General features: G+C 40.8%; 1 protein-coding gene across 1 annotated transcript in view; it reads left to right on the top strand.

Moving 5' to 3' along the window:
* The window catches only part of GNAI2 (G protein subunit alpha i2), a 115,991-nt gene extending 96,401 nt beyond the window's left edge, over positions 1-19,590 (top strand). Inside the window, exons 6-9 of the mRNA XM_087709265.1 lie at positions 4,424-4,553; positions 10,885-11,038; positions 17,231-17,456; positions 18,362-19,590. Coding sequence (XP_087565391.1) covers positions 4,424-4,553; positions 10,885-11,038; positions 17,231-17,421 — 475 coding nt within the window. The 3' untranslated portion in view covers positions 17,422-17,456; positions 18,362-19,590. The remainder of the gene's footprint in view (positions 1-4,423; positions 4,554-10,884; positions 11,039-17,230; positions 17,457-18,361) is intronic.
* The last annotated feature ends 3,232 nt before the right edge of the window (positions 19,591-22,822 follow it).

Here is a 22,822-nt window from a genome sequence, read left to right on the forward strand (position 1 = left end):
TCGTTATTAGTATGCTATTAGGGGAATCTTAAACATCGTGCTTCTCAGGGGAGTCAGTTTAAGGTTATCCAGCCAAAAGCCAAGCGTAATCAATTGACATATATAAGGAATTAACACTGAAAACATTTTTTTCCTGAGAATTATAGATTGGTTAAGTTGCTTTAGTATATTTTTCCACTGGCAAGGAAGTATTTGAAGAGTATTCAGAACAATATTTGTGGGCAAAAGGAACTTTGGGGTGATAATGGTAACAAAGAGAGTGTTGTGGAAGAGATTCTTCTGCCTCCCCATCTCCCTGACATATGGAAAAGCTGTTGAAAGCTTAACCTTAGAGAGTCTGATAAGGCTTTATTGAAATCCTGCTGTGTGTCATTTTGTCAGGAGGAAGGGTAGCGTTTGCTTGCATGTCGGTTGATTGCCTAAAAATGGAATTCCCACTCAGCTTCCTCTCATTGTTCAACTGAATGGTTGGCTTGCTCCTTGGTGTCGGTGGCCTGTCTCAACAGCCATGTTAAGGCTGGCAGGAAGCTATTCTGAGAACACTGTTTCAAGTGGCGAGGATTCATACAGAAAATTTTGGCAGGGTAGGAAGCTCACCCACAGCAGTACTTCCTTGCCAATTCTCAGGGCCTTTCTGATTCCACCCCCCCCCCCTCCCAACCCCATTACTGAGAATTTCTAGACAAAGTCTGTTTAATAACGCTTCAGGGTTGTTTTGCTATGCATTTTTTTTTACTTTAGCCTTTCTACAGGAAGTTAGGGCTGTGAGGTGAATGTGGTTTTTGCACACACATAGTCAAAATATTATAGTGAGAATTCTGTGGGTAGTATTCATCATGGAGAAGATGTATCAGTGTGTATCCAACACTGGAAGTCTTTAAGAAGATGTTGGATAGCCATTTGTCTGAAACGGTGTAGGGTTTCCTGCCTAGGCAGGGGGTTGGACTAGAAGACCTCCAAGGTCCCTTCCAACTCTGCTATTGTATTATTGGTTACGAGAAGTAAAAAAAACAATTTGATGGCACATAATCAGTCAAGTCTGGTATATTGTGGACCTTCTTGAAAATTATTGCAGATTTGAGGAGAAATAGTTTTAATTTTATCAAGGTGAAGGTATTTTAAGTTATTTCTTGAAATCTGACAGTTTGCAGTTCTCTCTCGCTCCTCTCACATATAATTTTTCGTTTTCCAAATTAAGGGAAAAATTTGATCACAGATCAGAATCCGTTTCAAGGAGAATGTAGGGTATTGAATTTATATTGAGTTAAAATTTGGCAGTGTTGATGTCAGATTATATCTAGCATTCAAGGAGAACATAGTAGAATCAGTCTCTCTCCCCCTCCCCCCGCCTCTGCTGCTCACCACCCCCATTTCTGAAAATAAATGTATCTCCAACTATGGGTGACACTGATATTTCTCGGCTAGAAGAGTGCAGAAATCAATGCATTAAAAAAGAACTTTATGGTATTTGTATATTGAATGTATTGAGATTGTTGCATGTCACTTTCATATTACACTTACCTTTCTTAAGTGGCATACAAGTCTCAGTGCATTTAATGCAAATACCCTAAAGGTGTCAGTTTTTCTTAACACACTGCTTTCTCCTTTCTAGTATTAGATGTTTTGGCCAGTTCATTTGCAGTTTCTTCCAAAATGAAAAGTGTAATATAAACTGAATCATACTAATTACCATGAAAAAATAGTTACTATGTTCTAGTTAATAGTTACTAAGAGCTGAGGTGGCGCAGTGGTTAGAGTGAATGCTACTTCATCTGAGTGCCAGCTGCAGTTCAGCAGTTCAAATCTCACCGGATCAAGGTTGACTCAGTCCTCCATCCTTCCGAAGTGAGGACCCAGATTGTTGAGGGCAAAAGGCTGACTTTGTAAACCTCTTAGAGAGGACTGTAAAGCACTACGAAGCAGTATATAAGCCCAAGTGCTATTGCTATTACTATTAACTTCTCCCAAAAACCAAGGATACTTTAATAAATAAACTACTTTTCACAGCTTGTAGTCCATTTTCATATAAGTCCGAATAAAATATCCTATGGCACTTTAGATATAGTTGGATTAATATTCTGCTTAGCTATGTCAAGTTAATACATACTAGAGTTAAGGACACTTAGACTGCCAATCCTGAGGTAAATATTGTGTAAGTATGCATATATGAACCTTTTCTTCTATCTCTCCTCTCCATTTTCAACAAACACTACTGTACTTAAATAAAATGTTCTAATCAGTTCCACTCCCTTCAACTACAGATCTTTGAGCAATTGCAAGTGTGGGGAAGTAAATCAGAATTTCATCCAGTTGTGCAAGATTCCAAGTATAGCTGGGTCAATACTCTTATTCAGTAGTGACTAAACTGGCTCCTTCCTTCCTTCTTGTCTTTGGTTATGACTTCCTAGGTCATATGGCTTCTTTTCTTTTTCTTCCTCTCTATACCATTAAGTAGCTTAACATCAAACGTTCTGGTTATATTTATGTTCAATGAATGAAAAAGATGTGTGTGTGGGAGGGGGGGGATCTGTCTGTCTATCTTTCTATCTAGCTAATTTCCATTGTTTAAATATTTTATTTGAGTTATTTTTGAAAGCTTATTGTTCTTTTGAATCTTAAAGAATGAACATGTTTTCTTGTGACATCAATGGGCCAGTTGCCATGCTTTTTACCTGCAGTCATTGGAATTCTGGACTTAACATTTCAGCTTTGGAACATGATAAGATAGATAATCACGCACAGCTTAATTGAGAAGTCATCTAGCATTATGAAGGGTAATTTCTAATCCATTAGGGACCTTTTTTTAATTCTTACTAGACAACTGTTCATTAAGCAACATGGCATATCATATGATTTCTTGATCCATTAGGGAGATTAAAGATTTCCCCCCACACAAAAGTTGAAAATAATTCCTTGATTTATAGTCGTATCCACTGTGTCGCAGCCCACACAGTTTTAGCACAGAACAATTTCCTCTTCTCCACAAACTGAGGTTGGAAGATGCAACATGAATTCAGAAATGATTCGGCAAATAGTTTACTGTCATTACTGAGTAAATAAACATTGTGTTCAAATTAGCTTCTATAAATATGAATATGACATTTGAGAGGAGCAGCCTAGGTTTCCAATTGATACTGTTGATATTAAAACAAAAATGTCAACTAATTACAGATGTCTGCAGGTGTTAATAGGCAGTCATGACCGAGTTTCAGATGGTGAAATTTTAAAGCAGATTCTTTCCAGGAATGAATGGAATTACACACAAGGGAAGCTGCTGAGCCCCCACTATACTTGGGACTTTCAGATCCAGGAGAGGCTCTTAAACAGATGTTTCAGCTTAGTTGCTCTTGTCGTTCTTCATGTTCTGTAGAAATTATTTATTTTTCTTCTACGAATTCTGCTGAACCTGGGTATATTTAATATGTATTTCTCATGCTGTGAACATTTGGTTTAGATTTATTTATATTTTGATATTTTGTTAAGACAGCCATTTAAATATAATTTTAAATGGGTGCATTAAGTAATATCTAAACAATCCCTTTGATTTGATATAAAAATCTTAAGAAAGACCATTTTGTGCAGTTACCTTTCAAAATATTTTTTTCTTAGAATTATGTACATTCAAGAAGCAGCAGTCAATTATTTTTCTTTCTATGCCTCAAGGCTGAGTTGCATGTTTCATAAAATGCAGATATTGTCAAGTACAACAGCTTCAGGTGAAGTGTACCCCTTTCTTGGAATATGGAAAAATATTACCTTGTATTAAATTGATTAGATAGTCTTTTAGATAGATTACCCTTCAAATGCTGCTTAGCTTTTTTGCCTGTCCATATTTTCATGCATCTGTCCTTTTGGGCATTCCATCCTTTTATTTCATGTCTTGCATAGTACAGAGAAATCCAAGAATTCTATCCCAGTTTAAACAATTAGTCTGTATAGTGGACCTTCTACAAGAATTTTACTAAATAATTTACCTCAGCTAATAACCCCTGATTCATAATTTTTTGGACTCAAATCTAATCTAGTTGAAGCCTAATTAGTAAATTGGATGGAGAATACCTGAGCTGAAAACTGGAAGGATGATTTTTCAACTGAAAAGTCATGCAGGCAGAAAAAGACAATTCTGGTTTCCATGGAAAAGCCATGGACAAGTCCACGAAGTCAGTAGGAGACAAGCTTGACTCGAAGAGAACTTTATCTTTATTGAAATGTTTGTGGGGTTAGATATGAAAACTGTACCAGCTATAGATTTAACTTTCAGGTTTTTTGCTGTGTCATTAGTAAATGAAAATTCATTGATTTCTTTAAAGTTACATTTTGTTTCCATGTTTATAAAATGGCCTTTAAAAATTTTTTCAGTGATGTGGTGCTTCTGCAGTTACTGCAGAGTTTGAGATCAGTAACTCTGTAATTTTGCTTGCAGGATGTTTGATGTGGGGGGCCAGAGGTCTGAGAGAAAAAAATGGATCCATTGCTTTGAAGGAGTTACAGCCATTATCTTCTGTGTCGCTCTTAGTGCCTATGACTTAGTTCTGGCTGAAGATGAAGAAATGGTAAGGATGCAATAATAATAAATGATGCTATCATATAACAAATCAAACCACTACTCCCTTCAGCTTAGTATTTTCTACATTGATTTTGCAGTTACTCATTAGTCTATTGTGCACATTTTTTATACTAGTTTAGTGTTCAGAGGCAGATAGGGGTGGGCAAGGTAGGAATCACTTGGCTCTCCAGAAAGGTATTGTTCCAAAAATCAGGTGTGATGACAAAGAAGGACAATTTCCTGGGTCTTGCTAGATGATTTTTTAGCTGACTCTGTTGAAATGAACAGGATGGCTAGACACAATCAGAGACATTCTCCTAAGCGCTGTTTGGAGTGTCCAAGCATTGGGTTAACTTCAGCTTGCTGCCCAAGGACTGACTTTAAATCTTTAGTGTAGCCATGCCTCCAGCTCCCTTTGGAGGTCAGTTTGAAAAACTCAGTTGCCCTAAAAGGATGTATTTGAGATTTCCAGTCCTTGGATAGCAAGCTGGATTTCTCCCAGTTAGTTTAGTGTAGCCTTTTTTTAAATTTCTACCACAGTTGTAGCCTTACATAGACCTAGGTTTTTTGTTTTTTTTTCTCATTGCAAGAAGTCTATTTGTCTAAATAGCCTTCCTCATGTGCTGACCAGTCTTCTGGAGCGTTTCCAGCCTACCGCGCTTCCATGTGGTTCTGGCAGCGCCGTGAGGCTCATCAGCAGCCACTGGTGAGCTTAGGGGCCAAGTAGGGAAGTTAGGTTCCCCTGCAAGCCGTTGGAAGGCCCCTCTTAGCTCCGGAGACTCTACTGAGCACTCTGGATCTCCGACGGCAGCCCAATCCAAACTTGTGGCAGCCATTTTGGAAGAGAAAAAAAGCGCACACTTTAAATCCAAGCCGTTTTTTCTCCTTTCCTGTGCAGCCTGGTCACTTAGCAGATCACCGCTGGAGGGGTGTTGGTTAAGTGGCTTGCTCTGGGTCTCCAGGCAGGCCTCCTCTTCCCCTGAAGACCTTGATTGGCTTTTCTGGCCATTCCCCGTCTTGATATTACCAGCGTGGATCTGTGAGCGCCCTAAGAGCTTCCTTGTGGTGCCATTTTGTTGCTGCCTCACCTGCTAGAGCCGTTGCTTCAAGAGTTCATCACAACTTGGGACTCCATTTCTCCAAGCAACCTTCTCTGGATAACGAGGTTTGGGGGCTGGAAGTTCCACCATGACTAGCAAAAGTGTGGAAAAGGTTACAGAGCAGGCAGGGCCTACTATCAGTAAGCGCAGCAGGCCCCACTAAAGGCAAACAGCCCAAAACAAGGAAGGTGTCCAAGGCAGAAGAGAGGTTGGCTGAGAGGTGTCAGAGAGCCCTATAAAAATAATTTCAAAAGGCTCAAAGCAACCAGGGGCTTGAAAAGGATCTCCCCCCACATGGTGAGGTTTCTGCTAATTCCCCCACCTTGAATCTTCCACCAGAGGAATCTCCATCTGTACGGGAGGAGGGCGATTTTGAGTTCTCCCCTAACCCCTCTAGGGCATTTCCCAGGTCCTTAGCTTCATATCTAGAGGAGGAATACATGGAGGAGGCTTGTTCCCTGTTGTAAGAGGAAATTCCCCCTCCTGGGCCTGTAGCCAGGGATTTGCCCCAGAACCAAGATCTCACTCCTAAGCTGACCCCAGCCATGAAGGAGGTGGTTGCAAGGGCTGTCTCTCAGGGGATTGCTGATGGCATCAAGCAATTGCGCCTTTCCTTGCCTCTCCCAGGCCGAACCAAAGCCAAAGTGAGGGTTGTTGAGCCCCCACATCAAGAGGGTAGGGTCTCCCCTCCTGCCTCCTCGGCCGTTAGCGAAGCATCTGACTCAGAGGAGGCAGTCAGGATGTCCCAGATTTGTCGGAGGCTCCTCCATTCAGATGGGGCTTCCCGCGCAGTCTGATAAGAATTCTGCCAAACAGGACAATAAGACAACCGCTGGGTCTCAGGATCTAGGGGCAGGGCTGTTCAAGGAAACCACCCCTCCTCAGGAGTTGGTCCCTGCTCCACAGTTATTCCTGGACATTATACAATGTCAGTGGGTCCAGCTGGGCTCCATGGCTAATCCCAGTGGGGTGGACAAGAAGCTTTATTCTATGGAAGCTGGCATGGAGGATCTCCGGAAGGTTCCCCAGGTTGATGACCCCATAGTGGCCCTAACCTCGAATTCAGTCCTCCCAGCTCACCTGCTGGAAGGACTCAAAACTGAAAATAAGAGGGTGGAGAATGCCTGTCACAAGACTCATTGGGCCATGAAGGCTTCCTCCTCCTCCTACTTTGGTAGGGTGGCCTTATTTTGGCTGCGCAAAATGCTGTCCAATCTCCCGCCTGGCAACAGGTTGCGCCAAGATGTCAACAAAATAATTGCAGCGGTTGAGTACTCTGCCGACGCTTTGTTTAACGCCACCAAATTCTCAGCTAGTGCCCTTGCCTCCAATGTGACCTCGCATCGCCTGCTGTGGCTTGGTCACTGGCAGGCGGACATGAAGGCAAAGTGGAAGCTTGCTTCCGCTCCATTCAAGGGAGGCAAGCTTTTTGGGGAGGCATTAGTTTTAATTGAGTCCAAGGATAAGCACAAGGTCTTGCCGGCTGTTACCAAAAAGCCGGACCAGAAAGGGCAGCTGTTTTTTCGTAGGCAGCCCTTTCGTAATGCAGACGCCCCTTCTACCTCTAGGCCTTACACCTAGGCCTTACACCTAGTCACAGGACTGCTCCCACGACAGGTCCTCATTCAGGGACAAGAATAGGCAGCAGGGAAACCGCAGGACCTTCCAAGGGGGGTATTTCAACCACTTCTTTCGACGGACTAAGTGACCATCACCGGTCCCCTCCCTCGGGTGTCGTCTACAGTTGTATGCTGACCAATGGGAGGAGACAATGACGGACGCTTGGGTTCGGAACATGGTTCGGTACGATCTGACTTTAGAGTTTCTTTAGATGCCCCCGCAGACCTTCACCCGCTGTCCCATTCCCAAATTGTCCCTCAAACGCCAGCTGACACAGGCAGAGATCAGACATTTGGTGGAGATAGCGGCCATTGAGCAGGTACCCCTGGGTCAGGAAGGCAGGGGTTTTTACTTGATCCTCTTCATGGTCCCCAAAGGATCGTGGTGGTGGGGGAGAGCAATACTGGATCTCAAGAAGCTCAACATCCACCTAGCGTATACGTGCGTCAAGATGCAATCGCTCCACACCCTCTTGAGTTGCATCAGGCAGGGCGATCACATGACATCGATCAACTTGAAGGACACATATCTGCACGTCCCCATTCACCCAGTGCATCTCCAGTTCTTGAGGTTCCAGTTTGCACACCATCATTACCAGTACAGGGCCCTTCCCTTTGGCCTCTCATCGGCCCCAAGGACATTCACAAAGCTCCTGGCCACAGTCCCAGCAAATTTACGATCCCAACCTGTACGACTCGTCTGCTACTGGATGACATACACCTACTGTCGTCATCCGTCCCACAAGCACATCGGGACCTCAATCTCATCATTCGAACCCTCAAACAACACGGCTTTTCTGTCAATCAGGAGAAAAGTCACCTGACTCCAACCTCCAGGATTCAACATGTGGGCACGGTGATCGACTCCAACATTTGCAAAGTCTTCCTCATGCAACAACGAGCGGACAGCATAACCTCCCTTGCACGATGCATCAGAACGTCAAGGTCAGCATCCATTGTGACTATCCCATCTTCTGGGGAAGCTGGTCTCGTGCATTGCGATAGTTCCCTGGGCTCGAATGCATGCACGGGAGCTCCAGTGGTTCTTGCTTCTGATTCAACGTCGCAAGACAGCAATTCCAAGAGGATTGTGAATGTCCCTCCAAGAGTCATCACATTGCTCAAGTGGTGGCAGTCAACAGCTCTGCAGAGGGGCTCCCTCTTCAAGGATCTAGAGCGCCTGGTCATAATGATGGATGCCAGCCTGTACGGCTGGGGCACCCATTTTCGGACTCCCAGGGAAAAGGACAGATGGTCGCCAGAGGAGCTCGCCCACAATATAAATTGGCTGGAGCTCAGGCTGCCAGGCTGGTGCTTCGCCACTTCCGCCAGCATGTCGAGGGCTCACACGTACTAATACTGATGGACAACATTGCCACCAAGGCGTACATAAACCATCAGGGCGGCACTCAATCGAAGGCCCTGATGTTTAGGCTCTTGTGCATTGGGCTGAACGCCATCTCGGGTCACTGAAGGCGGATCACATCTCGTGGGAGGAGAACATAACTGCAGACTGGCTGAGCAGATCGACGATCAGTAACTCAGAATGGCGACTTCATCTGTCTCTTTTTCACCAACTGTCTGAGAGATTCGGCCTTCCGGTAATAGATCTATTCGCCAGTCCATCGAACACTCAGCTCCCCCAGTTCTTCTCGCAGTTCCAGAACCCCGGAGCAGAAGGGGCGGATGCCCTTCGATGCCGCTGGCCTCCAGATCTCTTTTACGCCTTCCCGCCTCTCAACCTCATTCCCCAGGTGATCAAGAAGATCTTACTGGAAGGTGCTGAGGTGCTGCTGGTCACACCCCATTGGCCGAGACAATCCTGGTTCGCCAACCTTGTTGAACTGTCAGTGACCAAATGCTGGCGCATTCCTCAGGAGCAGATCTCCCTCAGCCAGGGGGCCATTCAGCACCTGGATCCTCAATGGCTCCAGTTGGCCGTCTGGCACTTGAGGAGGACCTCCTGAGGCAAGACAATTTCTCAGGCAAGATCATCTGCACCATCCAGGCATCCAGACATCCCTCCAAGGTGCATATCTATGACGCGACCTGGTCTGCCTTTTCATCCTGGTGCCTATCACGTCAAATTGTCGCCACTGCAGCAACTATTCCACAAATTCTTGACTTCCTTCAGGACGGATTGGACAAAGGTCTTGCCCCTAACACCCTTCGGAGGCAGATGGCCACTTTGGCCACTATCTTGTCCTGAGATGACTCTACACCACTCAGCAGACACCCCAGGGTTCACAGCTTCCTGAAGGAAGCTACCAACTTACGTCCCCTGACGGTCCACCAGTACCAGACTTGAGATCTGGCAATTGTTCTGCAGACATTGGCCTCTGCTCTATTCGAACCACTTCATTCCATCACCTTACGCCACTTGTCATTTAAGATTGCCATTTTAATTGCAATCACTTTGGCTCGCAGAATCTCTGAATTGGCTGCCCTATCAGTCAGGGAGGACCGTTGGCTTACCTGAATGGTCGTTCTCTAGGCGCTGCGGGAGTGTCCAAGCATGGGTTAACTTCAGCTTGCTGTCTAAGGATTGAGTTTAAATCTTTAGTGTAGCCACACCTCCAGCTCCCTTTGAAGGTCAGTTTGAAAAACGATGGTGTGGAGTCCAGAAAGATGTCATAAGAAGGTGAACTATGTCTTCAGGAGAGATGACTCTGCCAGATTACCCTAGGGTGGGGTTGGACACTCCCGCAGCTGTAATAATATCCAGGTGTCTTCAAGGGCTGCGCCATGTAGAGCAGTATTACATTTCCTTTTGTGCATTATAACATCATAAAACAACAATGTGTAATATATCTTCATGATACTGGTTGAAGATGGGGGTTTTAAAATTTCAGGTACTGCATAAGAAATATAGGAAACGTATTAACTTTCTCTGAGTATTTACTGATTTGTTCAGTTTATATGCTGACTTTTTACTTACATGAATATTCAAGGCAGCTAACAAGAATTAAAATAAAGAAAATATTTTTTTAAATAAATAAAGAAGTAAAATAATACTTGTCACATTTTGTTAATATATAAAACTAACAAAAAGATTGCAGAAAAGATAAAACAAATAGAAGGAGAAAAGGTAAAAGGCAAAAACACCTGGATCATACAGAAAACAAGTTATGTTTTAACGCAAGCATTATATTGTACCTTGAACATGCAGAGTAAGATTGGTCAGCCTTACTATTTCACCAACAGAGACAACCAGTTTATAAGCGAAGAGCAAATGCCTATACCAGTCCATGCTTGTAAATCCAGAGTGGCATTGTAGGTCCATGATAAAAATTAGTATTATTTACTCTGCCCTGTCCTTCTCAAAGCCATACTTCTTTACATAATAATTTTTTTTACATTTTAAAAACTATATTCATCATCCCCAAATCACCAACATCAATCTTAAACCAAAATGAAATAATAGTGGATGAAGCCTCTACCATATGCCTAAGTATGCTTCCAGCATAATGAAGTTGACATCAGTCAGTCTGAAACATTTTCTGAATTGTTCAATAAATATAAGGAAAAGATATTTTTGTTAATTTAATTTAAACATTGTAAAAACAATATTCTTGCTCTAAGTTCACTTTTGGGCTAAGAATGTTCTCTATCTTGACAGAATCGGATGCATGAAAGTATGAAGCTGTTTGATAGTATCTGTAACAATAAGTGGTTCACAGATACTTCCATCATTCTTTTCCTCAACAAGAAGGATCTTTTTGAAGAGAAGATCATCCATAGTCCTTTGACTATCTGCTTCCCAGAGTATACAGGTAAACATTTTCTTTTTTCCCTTTTTCAAGTTTGCTGTATTATCTCCATATCCTATATGGAATTAATGATAGGCTTAATTTAGCTTAAGAATACAATTTTTAGCTGCATTACAATGAATTCCTCCTTAGTCAACACCCTGTCATTGTTCTTGGGTTCACTGAGAATCAGGTTTTTTATTCAGATAATCCTCAATTAATAACGATAAATGGAACTGGAATTTCCAGCACTAAGCAATGCAGTCATAAAGTGCAATGTCATGTGACCACATTGTTCAGCAATGGCAATCCTGTCATTTCCCATTGTCATCATTAAGCAAGGGATTGTGGGTTCTTACGCAAACCCCAGATGGCTCACAAGCTGCTGACAGACAGGTGCATGAATATGGTGGAGCTGGGGTGCAGCTGCTACCAGGTGGAGGAGGTAGGGAAAGCAACTCACAAAGCAACTTGTATCCTTCCCTGTTGGCTTCCTTGTTGACTTTGCTTGTGGGAAACTGGCATGGCCAGAATTTCAAGGACTGGTCATAGGTACCATTGATTCAGGACTATAATAACTTTGAATAATGCTGAATGAATGGTGGTTAAACAAGGACTACCTCCATTCACCAATCATCCATAATACCAATTAGTAAGTAAACCATTGGGGTGGAGGAGTAAACCCAGAACAGGAACCTCTCCTTGCTGTTCCTTTCATTCTCCAAACATATTGTAAATCAGCAACTTTCACCTTCTTTCTATAATTTCATTTTGAAAATGAGCCAGATTTATCAAAAATACTGAACTTTTCCACTATTTCAATTCCTTTGGATTCTCTTGTGGATTTTCAAGACTTTTGAAAAAGTTGTTTTTTTATCTTTCATGTTCCCATCAACATAAGAATTTTTTTTTACTATTTGAAATACAGCAGGATAAATTTTTTATATTACAATTTACCATGTATTTACCACAGTATATGGAGCTTTCCAATGTATTTTTAGAATCTTAAACATGGTGTCTTGGTATACAGCTCTGCCTTCTACCTACATGATACTTCTTTTCAAGTACATTTTATCCTTTGAAACACTATGAGGCAGCTGTATTTACATCTGTAATCTTAGAGACTAAAACTGCAGAAAAAATCTTGGCTAGAGAGATGTTCAAAGTACACTTCAGACAAATCCGAAATCCCCAGAGCCTCATGCAATTAATGATAAAGAGGATAGCAATAGCACTTAGACTTATATACCACTTCACAGTGCTTTAAAACCCCCTTCTAAGCGGTTTACAGAGTCAGCATATTGCCCCCAACAATCTGGGTCCTCATTTTACCCACCTCGGAAGGATGGAAAGCTGAGTCAATGTTGAGCCTTGTGAGATTTGAACTGCCAAATTGCAGGCAGCCAGCAGTTAGCAGAAATAGGCTGCAGTACTGTTCTAACTACTATATCACCACCATAACAGTAGCAAAGTTTATACATTGCTAAAAGCTTCAATCCAGATACAGGATAAGCATCCAATAATGTTGAGAATTCTATAAAGAAAAGGAAAACTATTTAAGGGACGATTCATCGATATTTTGCCATATGGTCCGACAGCCAAGATGCTACATGCAGCTAAATAATAATTTCATGGGATAATTCCTCTAGATCTTCTCCTGCAAATTGTGTCAGAGGTGGAAGATGAGAATGGGAGAAAGGAGTTTAATGGAGAGAAGACAATGAGCAAACATATTTCCAGAAACCAGTTTAGAATGACAGTGCATTGACCTCAGCCAAGCCAAACCAAGCCAAGTAGCAACACTGTTCATCAGTAGTAATCAAGAAATTGTTAACTATGCTTATTAAAATATACTTTTAATTGCAAATAATCTTTATGTTGTATAGTGATAGTGAGAAATATAAGGGATTTTTTTATCAGCACTAATGAATTCATTCTGGGCAAGTAGTAAAAGAAACATTACTTGAAAAGGGTAGGTATGGAGACTATCTGTGGAATCTACTCTCAATTCATGAGGTATTATAATTATGAAACTTCCTCCAAAATTTCCGACTGCAAAAGAAAACAGCAACTATTACTCTAAAAAGAAATTTTGCAGAAGGCCAATTATTTTGCAATGGTGTGAGAACTTCAAGTATGTGCAGACTTTGCATATATATAGAAGATTATATGTTCTACCATTTAAGTGAATTAAGGCAAAATTCTGAATCGCCTTCAAGATGGTATTGGGTGAAAAATCATTCAGCTGAAATGCAGTGGCGCATGGCATGTTTTAAAACGCAAGAACCCATGGAAGGAATGTATCAGTCTAAACATGAATAAATTGACATCAAATGAAAGCAGAATAATCATTTGCCATCTGCAGATTTACAATACGTAGGAATATATAAATGTGGGGAACAGTTCAAGTTATTGAACTGTTTACCTGTAAATTTTGATTAGAATACCTGAGAAGAATATTGTATATTATTGTATATTGTATATTTATTTTTGTTTATTTATTAAGAAAATTTGTTTGGCCAGCCAAAATTAACTCATGGTGATTCTGAATGGCTTACAGAAGTGTAAACCCCCAAAACCAAGTTCTAAATAAACTTTCATCCCCCACTAGTGGCAACAGTCCAATATGGATCATCCTTCCAGAATTGAGCGCACTTCAATATCTTTAAAACCCTTAATCCCCACCCATGCATGACATTTAGCCATTATGCTTGTAGATTATAGCTCAAACACTTCGCAAGGAACAATTTCAGGAAGGACTGTTTCTGCCTCAGAACAAAATTGCATAATACTCCGACTTCCTTTCTGTTAGTATGTACATTTGTGGACATAAAACTTTTCCTCCCACATTAGTATCTTTCTTCAGATCTTTTTATTTATTTATTGCAGATGTTTCTATGTCACCAACTTAAACTGGCTTTTGAATGGTATCCCCTCTAATCAATTTCAATGCAATTAAAAGCAGTACTTACCAATCATACTGTTATGTTAGTATTACTAACTATTGTAGTAATACTGTTAGTATTAAAAGAACCATGATTATGTTAACTTATGACACCAACCCAATTAAAAGAGGGAGTTAAAGATGTACTGAAAGTAATAAAACAGACTTTATTTTCTTTGACTCAAAAATCCATAAGGTTGGAGATTGTAGTGATGAAATAAATATATGTCTGCTTCTTGGAAGAAATCATATGACAAATATAGACCAAAAGGAAAGTACAGAGACATCACAGTACCAACAAAGGTATATGTCGTCAAACCCATGGTCTCTCCAGTTGTAACACATGGCTGTGAAAACTGAAACGGTCAGAAAGACTGAATGAATTAAAATTAAATGCATTTTTAATTTGTGCTGGAGAACATTGTTAAGAGTACCTTGAGCAACAAGAAAAATAATCATTCAATATGGGTTGAAGGAAAACTGAACAGACTGTTCATTGAAAACACACAAAAGCATTAAGGTAAATATAAATATTAGGGACACATAATGCCAGAAGCAAAACCTTTTGGAGAGCCACAATGGAAAAATAAAGAGTTTGTAGAAAATAAAAGCCAGAGAAGATAAGATGGCCGGATGGTATTGCTGATACCATGATGATGAGATTACAAGAATTCAAAGGAGTTATTGATAGTTATCATCGTGGGGAGCTATTATCCATCAGAACAAAGTAGTGGAACAAAGTAGTACAAAACCTAGATTAGGCTTTAGGTAACTATAGCAATATTGATTTTTTTTAAAGCATTTCTTCTGAATCATAAAATGAGCATATTCCTTAGAAAAGCTAGACTTAGTGGAACAAAATGATGCATAATGACATATGGTTTGAGTTGAAACCAAATTATGGCATGTATACCGTATTTTTTGGAGTATAAGATGCATCTTCCCCCCCCTAAAAGCGTGGAAATGTTGGTGCGTCTTATATACCAAATTCAGCCATTTTTGGCCTCCGGAAGCCCCACCCTTGCATCCCATTTTTTCAAAAAAACAGGCAATTTTTCGCAAAAACAGGCATTTTTGCCTTCCCCCAGGAGCACCTGCAGGCTTCAACAGGGCTGGGAGAAGGCAAAAATGCCTCTTTTTGCAAAAAATGGCCTGTTTTCTGACCGATTTTTTTTTTAAAAAAATGGGGGATGTTTTTGCCTTCGCCCAGCCCTGCTGAAGCCTGCAGGTGCTCCTGGGGTCTGGGGAGGACAAAAACTTTTTTTCTTACCTCTTCGAAATCTTGGTGCATCTTATATACCGGTGCGTTTTATAGTCTGAAAAATACAGTAGTTAAAATAGCGATTTCTTCTTTTCATGGAAGCAGAAAGAAATAGAAAAAAAGGCTTTTCCATACCATTTCAGAAGTGAGAAACGTTCTCATTTATTGTTGAAATCACCTAGAAAGGTCAGAATGAGGCTGTTGAATTAATCAAATACAAACGAGCTTCTAAAACAATCTCCCTGTTATTTTCAGTATATTTGAGATACTATACATACTAAGTATGTAAAATAGCAGGAGTTATTTTGCCAAATCTCTAACTGCATTCTCCTTAAGCAGTGATTGTGACTTGTGATTGTTATCACTGATGGCACAGCAGCAATAGTAATTTACATGTGCAAGTTGTGCATATGCTTTGAGTTTCAATGAAATATCTTTCTGTTTGCTGGAGGACAACCTTGTGTGGACATATGTAGAGATTGTATTCATACTGTATTAGATTTCTTAAATCCAAATGTAAACCCAAAAACGAGAAAAGAGTTTTGCCGTAAGACCTTCCTGATTATAGCATGTAAACCTTTGATACAATAAATATTTTAAATAATGCAAGTTTACTTTTGGATAAAGTATGAGGTATTAAGATTTGTCTTCTAGTTAGGATGTATCATTTCAATGGCTATGTGAAGTCTGCATCTTGGGAAAGTTGTGGTAGAGAGGGAAGAATGTGGTTTTTGGAGGTTTACTATGAAACTGTCGACTTATGATCACAATTGATCCCCAAATTTCTGTTGCTACGTAAGACTTTTGCTAAGTGAATTTTGTTCTATTTTATGACATTTCTTGCCACAGTTGTTAAGTGAATCACTGCAATTGTTAAGTAAGTAGCACAATTGTTAGGGGAATCTGGCTTCTCCATTGAATTCGCTTGTCAAAAGGTGATCACATGGTCCTGGAATGCTTCAACCGTCATTAATGTGGGTCAGTGGTCATGTATCCGAATGTAAATCACGTGACCATGGGGATGCTGCAATGGTCATAAGTGTGAAAATGGTCATAAGTCATTTTTTCCAGAACCATTGTAACTTCAGACATCACTAAATGAACTGTTATAATTTTCAAGGCTACCTGTAGTCTGCATGTTTTAGTGTGTATGTTCTAGCATACATTCTAGCATTCTCAGTTTTCTAAGGCAAACCAATCTGTACTCTTAATTTCTGCCTTTACAACTGGAATAAAATTTTACAGGATAAACTGGGATGTTATGTGGATGAGTATCTTCTTTTCAAATGGTTGGGAGGTTAGGGAGTTAGTGCAAGGTGATCAGTTAATTATGAGTTCCATTAAAAAAAGTCTCAGATGGATTCCCCCCCCCCCCGGCTCCCAAAATTCAATCCATATAATAGCCATATAGGGAAAATGTAGCAAATTATCTCTCTTTTGAAGCCACTTCCTTCTGTGCAGACAGATTGTGTATTAACTACAGATCTGATCGATTGGATCATTTTAAACATCAAGGATCAGTTTCCTTGATGTGACTAAGCCTTGTTACTCAGGGTTCCATGGAAAGGAGCCAGCAAAATGCCATCTTCCCTTCCTCCATCCCTTCCACAAATTAATTTTGTTCCATACTTATCACACTAAATCAATATCTGGCAGAGGAGGAAAACAGAGCTTTTTCGTGGCTGGAGTGTCTTGCTAAGCTTTTCATAGCTGTTGCTGGGGTGGGGGGTGCGTGGGTGAGGTGATTTTAATTTATTTGATTCTTTTTATTAGTTTTACTGTTTTAAATGTGATTTTATATTCTGTAAGCCTCGTTGAGTCGCCATAGGCGAATAGGCGGCAATCTAAATTCAATAAATAAACACTGATACTGTTTATGTCAATTGAGGATGGTTCTTGACTTTTTAAGCTAACACACTGCTTCTTTAAGGATCCAAGCTGAAAACGGAGTCAATGCACTTAGTTATGGTATAATAATCTTTCTAATCATTGTTCTTTCTCTCCTTCTCAGGGGCCAACAAATATGATGAAGCTGCAGGCTATATTCAGAGCAAGTTTGAGGAGTTGAACAAGAGAAGGGACACCAAGGAGATCTACCCACACTTCACTTGTGCCACTGATACCAAGAATGTGCAGTTTGTCTTTGATGCTGTCACCGATGTCATCATCAAAAACAACCTGAAGGACTGTGGGCTCTTTTAGCTCTTCAGATGGCATCTACTGAGGAAGATAGAAAGGTGAGGCATTGTTAGAATAATGAGACAGTTTAAGGCTACTTGTGATGAATAATCACACTTGGAAACTTTAAAACACAGATATCTGTGCCAGTTTCCGGAAAGCAAGGCTGGATGCACTTATCTGAAGTGTCTCAGGGAATATACAAGTCTAATTGGATGCAGGGGACTAATACTTTCCATGTCATCATTGATATTCACTGAGTATAAAAATATGCAGTGGAGATCATGGCTTTCTGGATATAAGATGGGTTTTCGTATCTGACAAAGTCCATTGTCAAAATGTAGATTGTATTTGTGTAGTGGTTATGTTAATTTGGATTTGTCTAAACCACTATGAACCACAAAGCCTTACTAAAATACCCATGATTCGGGGGTTAATGATTCAAGATTCCAGCTTACATTAGCAACTATTTTTAGAGACTAAAAATTAGAGACTTCAGAGACTAAATAAGTATATATGCAGGGCAGAGTGAATGCCATACTGGATGTGATGTGTTTTTGTGTGTACCTTAGAGATATCCCGTTCTCTTGCTTAGACAAGTAGTATATAGCAGACCACTTCAGGCCTGAGCCTTCCTTTGAATGCTCTTAGGAATATCCAAATCTTATATTTTAGGAACCAAGAATTCCAGGAGAAAAGAAGTCCTCGAAACCAAAGTGATCTAAGCTATTCCAGGAATTTTTTTTAGAAGTTTCCAAGTGTAGTTGAAATACTTCCCTTTCTGGAAAGCTTGTTTTCAGGACAATGTTGAGCCTGTCATGGAACAACTGGATTGGCTTAATCCAAATCAAAATGGAACTATCTGGAATCCCCAGAAGGCACTCTTGTCTCCAAATACAGAGTTTTGTAACTCCAGGGTCTTCTGTAAGTGTATATGAACTTCCTTTTGCTCTTCCCACTGCAGGATACTTGAACTGCTCCATATGAGGAAGAGGCTGGTGTTGATGAAGGGAGGACTGCATCATTTAACAACTTTTGCTTCTTAAGTTTTGTTCCATTCCTTTAAATATTCCTAATGATGAGACTTTGGCAATTCTTCCTGTCCAAAGGACAGGACCCATTGTTTCCCCTGCTCTGTGCTGTCTAGGTGCCTCCTGCAGGCTGTTTGTCTTCTCCCTATGCCCACAAAGCCTTACTAAAGTACCAATGATTGGTTTACTTGCCATAGTTGTAACATTTCCATATATGCCCCTTTCTTCTCTTTCTTTAAATGAAAACCAGATGGTAGCAAGTGAGAGGGCTTTGGATATGTTTGCCATGATCTTTACCTTCTTTTTTAAGAGACAAGGTGGGTTTTCGGGGCGTTTCCCCCCCTTTTTGCTTTATTTTTGTCCAAGCAACTTTCTGTCTGGCCCTGCCAAAAAAGCATTCTACAGTCCATTTGGTTTTTTTTCAACCTTCCATCAAGTGGAGCTCTTGCCATGGAGCAAGTTTTTTAGCTCCTACCTCTGTAATTTGCACAGACCAGCAAAAAAAACAAAAACCAAACACATTCCTTAAGAATCAATTTGTGCAGGAAAAGCTGGTCTATTGTTTTATAAGAAACGCTTTTTAAAAAAAACCGTATTTAAAATGTCCAGTAGTAAATGGTCGAGTTGCCCAGTATGAGCTCATCTTCTCTAGTAAATTTGTGCCTTGAGGGTGTCTGTATGTTTACATCTGTTCCTTAGTTTGCTTCAACGTGCATTGTGCTTAGAATAGAATAACAGTGGGTTCTTTCCCCTGTTTTCCAGCCCTTCTCTCCCTTTTTTGCTGTGGACCAGGGCAAGCTTTTTATGAGGGGGCAGTGCCCGTGCATTAAAACGTGTTTCTTCCTGGCCACAGAATTAGGCTCCTAAGGGCTAAGATTCCACTAAGCAATGTCAAACTTCTTTCCATTCCTTTGTGCCCCACCCCAGGGCCTGAGGGTGCAGCTGAGGTTGCTGTATAAAGTCAGGTCTATTTTCATGTCTTTTTCTTAGCTCTAACTGTAGTGTCAGCTGAAGAAACGCTGCTGTATGTAAAGCGGTCCTGCCTGCTGTGCAATTGAACGGCACTGGGCCATTAGTAACCGTCAGACGCAGCCTAGCTTTTATCACGTTTTACCAAATTGTTCACATGGTTTGAAATAATAAAAAGTAGAAAGAAAGCCTGCTTTGAAGTGTGTTGCTTTTCTTCTATCGTTCCAAATATATTTGAGCGTGGTATTTCACGGTGGGTTTTAATGATCGGATGATTTTCCTTGGCTCATGATACAGGTTTGTTAGCTTCTCCTAGGCTTTAAAAAAAAACAACCTTGTAGATTTCTTTGACTGCAGCTGCAAGATCATTGGATATTATGATTGAGGTACATGGGAGATGTAGCCCAAAACACCTTAAAAAAAACCCCACCACATTGCACAAGCTCTCTTTATAAAGTTGAAACATCCCTATTTTGGAAACATGCTATCTTTTACCCCATATGTTTGGTCCTTCTAAAGGGTTTTGTGGCCTGGGTGAGTGCTTGTTTTTTCCCATCCTGAAATACGCAAACATGAACAGAATGCCCCACAAGGCTGAAAGGGAAAATATAAGTTATGAATAATAATTAAATACAGAAAAAGGGAAATTTGTTATAATCTTCAAATATAGTTTTTCCCTAAATACATAATAGTGGCATATTTCAATATTTCGCTTCCAATATTTGAGGGGCTGCCACAAGAAAGAGGGTGTTCAAGCTATTCTCAAAAGCGCCTGAAGGCCAGGCAAGAAGCAATGGATGGAAACTAATCAAGGCAAGAACCAACATAGAACTAAGAAATGACAGTTCTGACAGAACAATCAGTGAAACGATTTGCCTCCAGAAGTTGTGGTTGCCCCAACATGAGATTATTAACAACATATTGTTCAGCCATTTGTCTGAAATGATATAGGGCCATGATGGTGAACCTATGGCACGCATGGCAGAGGTGGTACACAAAGTCCTTTCTGTGGGCACGCACACCATCACTAGCTGCTCTTCTGGTTTCCGGTGCGTGCATGTGCGCAGGAAAGCTGGTCTTCACGTGCACCGGAAACCAAAAGAACAGCTGGCCAGTGCGCATATTCATGCCAAAAACCCAAAGACCAGCTAGCTGGCATGCATGCGTGAGCCAGAAACCAGAAGATCAGGTGACCGGCAGGTACATGCATACCAGCCAGCTGGTTTCCGGAGCTGTGGTGTGCAAGCACACATGTTCTGGTTTGGGCACTCGGTGCTGAAAAGATTTGCCATCATTGATACAGGGTTTCCTGCTTGTGCAGGGGGTTGGACTAGAAGACCACCAAGGTCCCTTCCAACTCTATTATTCTATGGTATATGTTCCTCCTTCGGCTTATAATCTAGATAGATCAAAAGCATCGTGTTGTAAGGAAATACTGAAGTAAGTACAGGAACCTCTGGTCTTCCCACGTGCTGCAGTGAAGTATTGGCCCTTGAATTTCTGCCAGGGCATCCAGCATGTTGGCTGCCTCTCCTTGCTTGAACTAGTGGGAGGCATTAAGAGAAATATCCTTGCTCTTCTTGTTTCTTGTTTTCAAGAAAAGCATTCAGTCATAGAGTTTAACCTGAAAATACCAAAAATCACCCGTAAAGCAATATATCAGGATTTTTCCTACTGTATCTTTATGGAATTGTCCACAATACACATGCAATTTGGTGAGAGATAAAGGAAGACTTTTAAAAAAGATACTGTAATAATGCATTTTATCAGAAGCTGTGGAAATGTGGAAGATGAAACACAATATTTGAAATATGCTGAATGCACACAGTATTATCTATGACGTTATTTGAATGCAAAACATATAAGCCATAGACAACACTTGTAACTTGTTCTGAGTTGTTTGTACATATTTTTCATAATGTTCACAATGCAAACAGTCGTTTTTACTTATTACTTTTATTCAATTTGCACTAAGTACCCTGTTTCCCTGAAAATAAGACCTCCACAGATAATAAGCCCAATCGGGCTTTTGAGCTCATGTACTAAAATAAGCCCTCCCCAAAAATATTGCAACACAGCAGCAGCCAGGAGGTGACCACACTTGCCGCCTCCTGCACCTCACAAATAATAAGAAAAATGTGGACCACAGATGTGTTTGCCCGTAGCAAATAATATTAAGTGACTTGACCAACATCTTCCAAGATTAAGTTTACCTGAAGGGTCAAATCCATGACTAACAAGTGGAAGCTACCATAAATCTTAGAACCTGTAGGAGGAGAAGAGTGACCTGTCACCATGAATCACAAATAGTTACACACACACACCCTTAGTTGCCATGATTTGTGCTGGGGATGGCCATCACCAGATTTGAACAGGCTTCTATTTGATCTTCATCAGGCAGCCTTCTGACTGGCAAGTCTGGTCTCATTACTGCTCCTTTCTGTGGTGAACAGATGGAGCAAGTTTGTCACAGAAGCTCCCAAGTGTGCAAAACCAGAAGAAACACAGGTCCAAAATACAATGCATAGTTGCGATAATCGCCATGTCTCCCGTCATCCAGAAAAAGCGGTGCCGTTAACGAAAAATCAAGAGTGAACAAGGAGAAAGACATTAGCAAAATTAGGCAGTATCAGCAAGCAGGTTCATTGTTGAGGCAAGGCCACACATGCTAACCGCTTTTACCCCTTAGAGGCACAGCTGTGGCTCAGATACTGGAAGAAAGAATTTGCTGGCCTGCTTTTCCTGCTGAAAGTGAAAGTAATGAAGAAATGTCAAAATGCAAGCATACCACAGTTGGGAAACATCTAGTAGCAGTTTTTTCTAATGGTTAAAAAAAAAAAAGATTAGTAAGCTACAAATGACTTGTGTAGCCCAGCTCCTGGGATAGAATAAGTATTTTTCTTCTTGAGTCTGGATAATTATTTCAGATAGCATCAATTTGCAGAGGGGAAAAAACCCTCTAATGTTGTTGCTCTTTTACTTAGCTGAATTGACAATACTGATTTTAATTAAGATGAGCAGGAATGCCTGTAGAAAGGGTGCATTACATAGTGAGGAGCACTGAGGTCCTACAGTCTGGCTTCATGTTGGCTTCATATGTTGTATTCTTTCAGTCTCTCCACCTTCTGTGAACATCAGAGGAAGCCAGCTGGATCGAGGCATTTAATTCTGAGTTTGCTTGACATAGTTGTTCATACAATGGCTTGAAGAAGACTGCAAGCAGAGCTAGAAGTCATAGATCTCTGTGGAAACATTCAGAACAAGCTACCAACCCTCTTCGATTATGCAGGCTCTCCCTACTGTAAATCTCTGCGGTAATCCCTCAATGCCAATAATTTATTTTACTCTAATCACAGGGGTCTATAATTTTTCATTGCACTTTTAATAATTCCCCACTGACCCAAAATTTCACTTCTGAAATTCAG

The sequence above is a fragment of the Thamnophis sirtalis genome, unplaced genomic scaffold (genome assembly GCF_051295495.1).
Source record: "Thamnophis sirtalis isolate CommonGarterSnake01/CBP01778 unplaced genomic scaffold, rThaSir2_p1.2 scaffold_3, whole genome shotgun sequence".
In the NCBI taxonomy this organism is placed as follows: Eukaryota; Metazoa; Chordata; class Lepidosauria; order Squamata; family Natricidae; genus Thamnophis; species Thamnophis sirtalis.